Consider the following 9,694-nt stretch of genomic DNA (forward strand, 5'->3'; position numbering starts at 1 on the left):
GACACAAAGATCAAACTGACAGACTTTTAGCTAAGATTTAGAAGCAAATATGCTATGCATATTTGGGTAAGAAATTATTCCTATTTAGTTGTAATTCCATGCTTCACCACTAGAGGCAGATATACAGTTCACCAAGCAATGACAAGCTACCCGTGACATCACAGTACACCGTCCTCCACCAAGAGTATAAAAGGCCAGACCACGGAGCTGCGGCATGCATTCTGTATCACGCAACCCACTGAAGAGCCGCTAGCAGAAGACAGCAAGAATCACCTCATATACAATCAATTCTATACCCAGTAAAGTAGAGTGTTCTGAATCCTGTATCGTGTTTTTACTGACGCGCTGGGGCGAGTACAATCCACTGATCAGCGTATACCAGATAGTGAGAATCCTTATATGGTCCTTCAAGCTAGATAGGAAAACTTCCTAACAATATAATAAAAGGTAAATTGAGCAAATTTGTTATTTCAGATCAAACTGAAAACTATGTGTATTAAACTGGTAGCCCTTCACATTAATCGGTACCCAAAAGTTTCAAAAAGGTTGGTGACCCCTGTTTTTCATTGTGTTCCAGCTGTAGTTGGTGAGCTGTTGCGCAACACCTGCTGTGTACAGTAGTAACACAGTGCTGCATGATGGGGGCAGTGAAGGATCAGCATCCTGTCTGAATCTAAGTGATCCAGCAGTAGGCTTTCTCCTGGTGTCCCGATCCGCTCGTCATGGCCTCGACACGGCTGGAGCGGTTCTGGAGTTGTTTGCTGCGTGTGATTGTTAAAGCGTTTTTGGCCTTTTTCCGGTTATTCGCACCTCAGCAGGGAGGAAGCAGAGACGTTTGCCGGCTTCCCCCCATCACCGAGCCGCTGCTGCGCGTTTCAGCCGTCCAGCTCGCGCTGAAGATCCGCCGCAAACAAGTGAGACACCGATTCACCTTTAATAACTTTATCCCGAGAACAACACACACACTGTCACATCAAGCTTTCAGGCCCCAGCTCATTTATACACCCTTTTCACTGCAGTGTGTATGTGTATGTATGTATGTATGTGTGTATGTGTGTGTGTGACAGGTCTCTGTTTCAGGAAGCAATGCAAGGTGAACTGGTTCACGGGATTATGGGAAATGGAGTTTTCTTTCTTTCTTTCTTTCTTTCTTTCTTTCTTTCTTTCTTTCTTTCTTTCTTTCTTTCTTTCTATCTTTCTTTCTATCTTTCTTTCTTCTCTTTTAGTTTCTTTCTTTCTTTCTTTTTCTCTTTTAGTCTCTTTCTTTCTTTCTTTCTTTCTTTCTTTCTTTCTTTCTTTCTTTCTTTTAGTCTCTTTCTTTCTTTCTTTCTTTCTTGTTTTTAGTCTCTTTCTGTCTTTCTTATATTTAAGTATCTTTCTTTCTTTCTTTCTTTCTTTCTTTCTTCTCTTTGTCTCTTTCTTTCTTTTCTTTCTTTCTTTCTTTCTTTCTTTCTTTCTTTCTTTCTTTCTTCTCTTTTAGTCTCTTTCTGTCTTTCTTTTGTCTTTCTTTCTTCCTTCCTTCCTTCCTTCCTTTCTTCTCTTTTAGTTTCTTTCTTTCTTTATTTCTTTTCTTTTTCTTTCTTTCTTTCTTTCTTTCTTCTCTTTTACTCTCTTTCTTTCTTTCTTTCTTTCTTTCTTTCTTTCTTTCTTTCTTTCTTTTAGTCTCTTTCTTTCTTCTCTTTCTTTCTTTCTTTCTTTCTTTCTTTCTTTCTTTCTTTCTTTCTTTCTTTCTTTCTTTCTTTCTTTCTTCTCTTTCTTTCTTCTCTTTCTGTCTTTCTTTATGGACCCACACTTTTTTATTTATTTTTTTAAAAAACATTGCAATCATTCATGTAATAAATGAAACGGTTTATTTTAAGTGTTCGAGGTTTTAAGTTTGTGTTCAGAACTTTTAGTCTTTTTAGACTGTACAAAGGTCATGACAGCCAGAGAAATGAGAAGCTAATTGTTCAAGGCTTATATCCTAATCCAAACATTGCTGGGAAACAAATTATTATTTTCTTTTTTATCTTACATCATATTTAAATATTCTGGGGATGAAAGTAATTGACATGAAGCTTTATGTTCAGATGTACAGTTCGGAGGTTTTTAAAGGGTTCATTTAACTGCACCATTAAATAATATGGAAAAACATAATACCTCAACTAGCTTATCTAAAAAGCAAACACTTATGATTGCAGCACAGAAAAAACTTATTACACCATGACACTATAAAAATAGTACAAATACATATGCTGTAATTTTTTTTACATTTATGTTTAATTATTCATTTGTTGCACTTATATTTTACATTGGCATTATATTTATATTTGCTTAAACCTATACTCTTAAAATTTTCTTTAAAGGGAACCACAACTAATATATGCATTATAAGTGGAAATGGTAGATCAGATAGGTAATTGATGATGGTTTAGAATTTACTTGTTTACTTATTTTTACCCTAGGTAACAAGTGTACAGGTGGTTCAGGCCTACATCGATCGCATCCAGGAAGTCAACCCAATCATCAATGCTCTGGTTAAAGACAGGTGAGTAAGTGTTTTATTATCTGCTTAATAACTGTCATGGACTCTGTTTTGATCACAGACCACATTCTTTTATGTTTTATTTCGGTCAGGTTTGCTGCAGCGCTCCAAGAGGCAGCACAAGTCGATAAACTGATAGAGGAGGAGACAGGAGGAGAGGATGTACTAGAAGACAGGCTTCCTTTTCTCGGAGTGCCTTTTACTGTGAAAGAGGCCTTCGCTCTGCAGGGTAATCTGGGAAACATGTCTGACTAAAATCAATTGTGAATATAATGTTAATGGGTTACACTATATAGTAGAGGTCGACTGATTTATCAGTTTTGCAGATTAATTTGGCATCAATACGTTTTTTATAGCGGCTGAGAAAGTCCGTTGTCATTACGAGAGCAGCTCCTAGAGGTGAATCACTGACGCCATGTTTTGACACGTGAGATTGCACGCAGCACGAAGAGGGAGAACTAATTTGTTATTTATGTAATACAGTAATATTTATAAACATAATTGATATATTAATATTTAATTTAGCACATTTTCATGATTCAGTAGTTTTTTTATTATGATAATAAAGTTCAGTACTCTTTTCGATGAAGTGTTTGTCTGGTTTTCAATCCAGTATCCATTTAATAAAATCAGTTGATTAAATGGTCGTCTGCAAGTACGAGCCAAACTAGCTATCTAGGTTAACTAAACTGTTGGTCGACCTTTACTGTATATCGTATTATAATGGAATGTGGATGATAGTAAAGACTACAATACTGCATGATACCATTGACAAGGTCACAAAATTAGTTTCAAATTTCTATTTATACATTCTCATATGACTGTTCCTAAAATTATTTGTAAATAATATTCAAGAGTTGTCCTTTTTGCAGCGAGCTATAACATGATTTCAGAGGCAAATAGCTGTGTTACAGGATTGACAAGTTTCATCGAATCATCCAATATTAGCTATCTGTGGTAATTTGACATACAAATCGGAATAAAACATGTTCATTTGAATTATGTTCTGAAGGAATTGCTACCTTGAAAAATTCAGGATTAGATTAGATTGTTAATATTCTTAAAAAAAACAAATCCATTCCATTCAAATACACGCCCAACAAAACAGTGTAAGCCAACAGAACTGTCTCTGCAGTACCAGCTTTGTTTTCTTCATGTCTCTCTGTCCTTCTCTCTCTTTCCCTCAGGCATGCCAAATTCTACAGGACTGCTGAGCAGGAAGACTGTGGTTTCAACAGTGGATGCACCACCTGTAGCTTTGTTAAAGCGGGCTGGAGCAATTCCGCTAGGCGTGACCAACTGCAGTGAGCTGGCCATGTGGCTGGAGTCTCACAACCGTGTTTATGGCATTACCAGGAACCCATATGACCTTGAGAGGATAGCAGGGGGCAGCTCAGGTTAGGGCATATACAGTGCTTTGCACAAGTATTCACCAACACTCCCCCTCTCACTGCCCAATATTTCTTTTACCAGCATCTCAATAAAAGGCTTCGGAAATAGAAATAGTCAAGATGCCAAGAGATACCTCAGCATGATGCTACCACCACCATGCTTCACTGTAGAGAATTTGCTACATGTTTGATTAATTGCCAAATTATTGTTTGGCAAACTCCAAATGTGATTTGCTACTTGTTCTGTAAACAGCTTCTCCTATCTAAGCTGTGAATCTCTCCAGTTCTGTCTTGTGCTCGGACCCCTGGTTGCTTCCCTAATGCCATTTTTTTCTCCCCTGCCACTGATTTGGTGCACAGTTCTGCTTTAGACAGAGCCAGTGTTCTGCAATGTTCTTTCTGTGTTGGATTTGAGGGATTCTTATGTCTTTCCTAGGTTGGGGGGTTCTTATTTCTATTCTGGTCAGAATTTTGGCGGATTAGTAGCCTATCCCAGGAACATCAAGAGTGAGTTAGGAATAATCCCTGGATGGAACACAGGAGAATTACACATATTCACATGCTCATCAATGCCAATTCGCACATTTTTATTAGATCTTAGATGCTCAGTCAGATATTTCGAATTTGGAATATTTTTCAGACCATCTTCATGATCTCTAAAAAACTACAGAACTGGATGTGCTTATATCAAGATCATTTGACACTTTGTTTGCACCCAGATCCACTTCCAGTTTCATCTAATTATGTGATTCCAGATAGCATCTGGTTGCTCCAGTACTAATTTAGTTGTTTTAAAGAAAAGGGCAAAATAAGATGTGCAATGTTTTCTAGTTGTTGTTTAAAAAGTATTTTGCAAACTGTTTAGATTTTTTCCCCATCACTTTAGTGACCACTTGTGTTTGCAATTGGTGAAGAAGCAGGTTGCCAAATCCGATTTTTTTAAAAAACATCTAGCGCAATTTTGAATTACTGAAACTCTAACTAAGCTTGTTTATTTAGATGTCAGATGGTATTTTCTGATTAAACCTTGGAATATCTGGCTGAGTGACAGCATATAGGATACTTTAGATTTTTTTTTTAATGTTGAATTATTCCTTTAACTCAGAAAAATGTTAAAATCTCTAACAGGGGGAGAGGGAAGTATAATAGGCAGTGGCGCTTCAGTGATCGGAGTGGGCTCAGACATCGGAGGAAGCATCCGCATACCCTGCTTTTTTAACGGCATCTTTGGACATAAGCCGACATCAGGTAGGAAGAGAGTGTGCATGTAAGAGGAATTCTACATGAACATCCTTCATTCTTTAGTCTTGTGCTGTTTGTAATGCTGCATGCTGTAATTATGCTTGTCTGCAGGTATAGTAAATAATGAAGGCCAGTATCCTCCAGCGTCTGGACAGCAGCCAGGCTTCCTCTGTACAGGCCCCATGTGCCGCTATGCTGAGGATCTTCTGCCCATGCTGAGGATTATGGCAGGACCCAATGCAGAAAAGTAACTCTATTGCATGAGAGCTAGCTGCTTCAATTATTTTTGACTTACTTTTCCACGATCTGGATTAGCAAATGTCTTCAGAAGCTTTAGATATTAAACCTTACATTGGATATGAGTGGATTACACCAGTTATAACACATTAGCATATTTACAATAGTTTACGTTTATCTAATTTTATATAACTGAGCAGTTTAAGGTTAAGGGCCTTACTTAAAAACTCGAAACCCTTCAATCATACATTGTTTTAAACGCATTTGCATCAGTAAAAAACGATTTATTTCTATATATAGTGGAACCTCTAGACCTCAGGTAATCGCTTATTTCAGTCCTTAAAAAGGTTTTATGCCTAATTTAACACACAAATATACTTATTAGTATAAACATAAAAAGTGATAAATTATAAACATAAAGAAATAAATTACTTTATTAATAAATAATAAGTATAATAAATTAACTTGAGTACTGTACTGTACCTACATGGTGTTGTAGTGTTTGATGAGTGAGGGTGAAATGATGTTGGGGAAGAGGTGAAGGAGCTTATCTTTTGAAAGGGGAGTCCCAGTCCATTTAAACAGAGGGCAACTCAGAACATTGTCTATGAAGCGACTGAGCATGAAGCGTGTCATATGAAATGCTTGTCTTCATGATATACTATTTTCGTACTCCTACAAAGATTTTTACTAGTAAAACCACTCGTACACCAATATTCTTGTACTACAAAGCACTCGTACACCCCGGGTTTCCACTGTAATTATTGATAGATGTGGTATACTTTTGTTATAAAAAAAAATCACCTCCACACAGATCGTTTTTCCTCATAGATTATCCCTCTCTGCTCATGTGGCTCTGAAGAAACTCAGATTCTTCTCTGTTCCTCATGATGGAGGATCACCTCTTCTTTCTCCTGTTGACCCACAACTGATTAAGGCACAGAAGAAGGTGTGTATGTATGTGTGTATGTGTGTATGTGTGTGTGTATGTGTGTATGTGTGTGTGTGTGTGTGTGTGTGTGTGTGTGTGTGTGTGTGTGTGTGTGTAGCTACAAACACATTTCTTAACTGTAATGTGTTTGTGTGTTTCAGGTGGTTGAACATTTGGAGGCTGACTTAGGGGTCCAAGTTCAAGAATTACGCATCCCCCAGCTCAAATATTCTTTTCAGATTTGGGGAGCTATGATGTCCTCCCCTGGCAAGGATGGAAAGGTTTGCTTGTATTCTTTGTATATCACTTCAGTATCTGGTCCTGAAAAGGTTATTGACTATGTTCCACTTATTAACTTCACTCTAGCATTTTCCTTTGTTTGAATTCTACAGTATGTGCCATTTTACAGGACCTTTTATTAAATTTTATTTGTACAGTTCTTCTAACAATGGGCATCGTCCTACAGCAGCTTTACAGAAATAAATAGATTACAAATATACATTTAACATCATAAAAGTTTCCCTACATGTTTATCCCTATGGGGCGAGCCAGTGGAGACAGTAGAAAGCAAAATCTCCCTGAGGGGTATGAGGAAAAAAACTTGAGAGGAACTATGCTCAAAAGGGAACCCATCCTCATATGGGTGACTGCTGAGTTGCTGAAGTTTGTTAGTGACCTTGGAGGTGATCGAGTGGACATGAATACCAGCCAATGATCTTTTTAAAATTATAAAGCTGAAAATTAAGTTTTCTTGTGGTGTGTTCAGTGTTTATATAGTGCTATGTTAGCATGAACTCCTGCTAGTTAGTTAACACACAAGCCAGTTTATTAAAAAAACTAGCCAAGAAAACAACTTCAAATCACTTGTTTAAGTTGGTTTCCACTGGCTTCTGATAAAGTAAGTATCCACTTGTGAAGGTGATGACGACATGTTAAAAACCATTTTGTAACACAAGGGGGGTCTGCTGCTGCTTTTTCATGAGGTTTTGTGATCTACTCCCTCTCAACACTAACTGTTTTAGATATCCCCCAAACATAAAAATGTGGTGGTTGTGTGGAGTTGAGCAACTGAGATGTTTCTCTTCCTCAGTGGAAAGGCTTACAAAAACTATAGAATTGATACCTTTCTATCAAGCTTGATATTTTTTTGTTGAAAACTAAAAACTTTGTTGTTCATTTCAGCTCCCTACAACTTTTGCTGAGTTGATGGGTGGAGGAGAAAAGAGGGTGTGGCCTCTGTGGGAGCTATTCAAATGGTTTTTAGGACTGTCTCCTCACACCATGCCTGCTATAGGTACAGTCTTCTTTTTTTGTAATAATGAAATGGATAGAGGTGTTACAGCTCTTCCTGTGAGCTCATTTTTCTTTCTGTTGCTCAGGTTTAGCCATGGTGGAGATGTTTCAGAGCTCACAGCCTTCTCAGTTCATCCTGCAGCAGAAAGAGAGTTTGCAAAAGGAGCTGGAGGAGCTTTTGGGTACTGATGGTGTGCTGTTGTATCCTTCACACCCGCAGCTGGCACCCAAACACCACCATCCTCTTTTTACCCCCTTCAATTTCTCTTACACAGGTCAGCGTTTACACTTCTTTGTTTCCTTTGTTTCAGGAATGTGTGAATCACTTTTTATTTGATTCTCCATTACAGATTCAATGCATTATACAAAGCACTATTTTCATCTGGTGTTAATTCCACCAGAATGATTTCAAGCGTAAGTTCAACAGGCTAAGGTGTGCCATTTTCATTCATTCAGAGAAGAAGGCTTTAACCAGTTTCTGAAGTTCTGAAAAAAATTTAAAATTGAAGACAGTAAATGAGGATGTGTTAAAACTGAACTGAAACACAGGCATGTATATTAGGATATACAGATAAAGCCTGGCTTGATCTGATGTTTATTATTAGCTAACCAAAGGACCGGCATATAAAATAGTACATAAAGACGTTTTATTATTTTCTTTTGTTTAAATTCTTAATATCTTGATTTTATCTTACAAACATCTTTCTCTGTGCAGGGATCTTTAATATCCTCGGGCTGCCGGTGACACAGTGTCCTTTAGGACTTAGTGTGGAGGGTTTGCCCCTTGGACTGCAGCTTGTAGCAGGAAAGCTACAGGATCGTCTGTCTTTGGCCACTGCTCTGTACCTGGAGAAAGCATTTTGTGGATGGAGAGAGCCGGGTAACACAGAGCGCAACCCAAACAGCACCTCAAATAATGTCAGCAATGCCACATAAGTACTACACTGTCCATGCATCTATTAGTCACTTTAACTTCTTAAAGCTTGCCTTTACCTCATTATAACATGAGTAACATTATAAGTATAGATTGAGAGGAAGAAATTAATAATGAAAGTATAGAAGTTATTTCACAGTTATTAGTGGGAAATGTTGGGATTTGAATTGCAGTAAAATTTGAATTAAGATAATAAATGGAAATAAATAGAAAGCAAGAAAAAAAGGAATGTTTTATTAAAACATGGCAACAGAAATCAATACATCATTTCATTGTGATGAAAAAGGAAGAAAGAATATATCATTTTGTTGGTAAAGAAGGTTGGAAGGTCAGATGCAGGCTGCAAGAGAGAAGAACAGATATGTAGGACATTATTAAATTATGCAACAGAGATAAATGTCATTTAAATTATTACAAACCCAATTTTTTTTTTTAAGTTGGGACGCTGTGAAAAAATGAATAAAAAACGCATGCAATGACTTGCAAATCTCAAACCCAAATTTTATTCACAGTATAACATATAAAACGTATCAAATGTTTAAACTAAGGAAATATACCATTTTGAGGGATAAAAATTAAGTAGTTTTGAATTTGATAGCCACAACACAACTGAAGGCTGAACATTTTACAACGAATTATGTTAAATGGCAACAGATCAGTAACATGACTGGGTATAAAAAGTATTATTAATGAGCCGCTCAGAAGAGAAGATGGGCAGAGGTTCACCAATTTGCAAAATCTGCAAAATATGGGTTTATAATTATTGCATTCTGTTTTAAATTACATTTTACACAAAGTCTTAACTTATATGTGATTGGGGATGTAAAGTAACCAAGACTATTGCTTACTTTCTGTGTGCGTCTTACATCTGCTTAATGCCGCAAATGTAAGACGCACAGAAAAAGTACGAAATATTCAGACATGCTACACAAACGAATGTGTAATTTTGTTGTGATTTTTTTTTTTTTAACAAAATAGTAACACAGATCCCTGTGAAGGCTTTGACAAAAAAAAATATGTATGAAGTATGAAGGAGAAGTAATATTTACAAACACTAAAATGTTTCTGTACAATAAACAGCTTTCAGACAGAAGTCACGTCTTGTTTTTGACTCATGTTACAAGTATATACAAGTACTGTAT

General features: G+C 36.9%; 1 protein-coding gene across 1 annotated transcript; it reads left to right on the top strand.

Moving 5' to 3' along the window:
- The first annotated feature begins 577 nt into the window (after nt 1-577).
- Nucleotides 578-8,945, top strand: faah2a (fatty acid amide hydrolase 2a). Its single transcript, XM_046837237.1, has 11 exons — nt 578-914; nt 2,445-2,527; nt 2,617-2,753; nt 3,712-3,921; nt 5,044-5,163; nt 5,269-5,404; nt 6,226-6,343; nt 6,487-6,606; nt 7,508-7,619; nt 7,705-7,893; nt 8,334-8,945. The coding sequence occupies exons 1-11, from the start codon at nt 723-725 to the stop codon at nt 8,552-8,554; spliced, it is 1,638 nt and encodes a 545-aa protein (XP_046693193.1). The 5' UTR covers nt 578-722; the 3' UTR covers nt 8,555-8,945.
- Nucleotides 8,946-9,694: the final 749 nt, after the last annotated feature.

The sequence above is a fragment of the Silurus meridionalis genome, chromosome 2 (genome assembly GCF_014805685.1).
Source record: "Silurus meridionalis isolate SWU-2019-XX chromosome 2, ASM1480568v1, whole genome shotgun sequence".
Lineage (NCBI taxonomy): Eukaryota > Metazoa > Chordata > Actinopteri > Siluriformes > Siluridae > Silurus > Silurus meridionalis.

What these genes read in the sequence shown, in the direction of transcription:
- faah2a (XM_046837237.1), top strand. Translation starts at nt 723, where the DNA reads ATGGCCTCGACACGGCTGGAGCGGTTCTGGAGTTGTTTGCTGCGTGTG. An exon ending in GATAGCAGGGGGCAGCTCAG is followed by an intron (nt 3,922 to 5,043) that starts GTTAGGGCATAT and finishes AATCTCTAACAG; the next exon opens with GGGGAGAGGGAAGTATAATA. An exon ending in CCCCTGGCAAGGATGGAAAG is followed by an intron (nt 6,607 to 7,507) that starts GTTTGCTTGTAT and finishes TGTTCATTTCAG; the next exon opens with CTCCCTACAACTTTTGCTGA.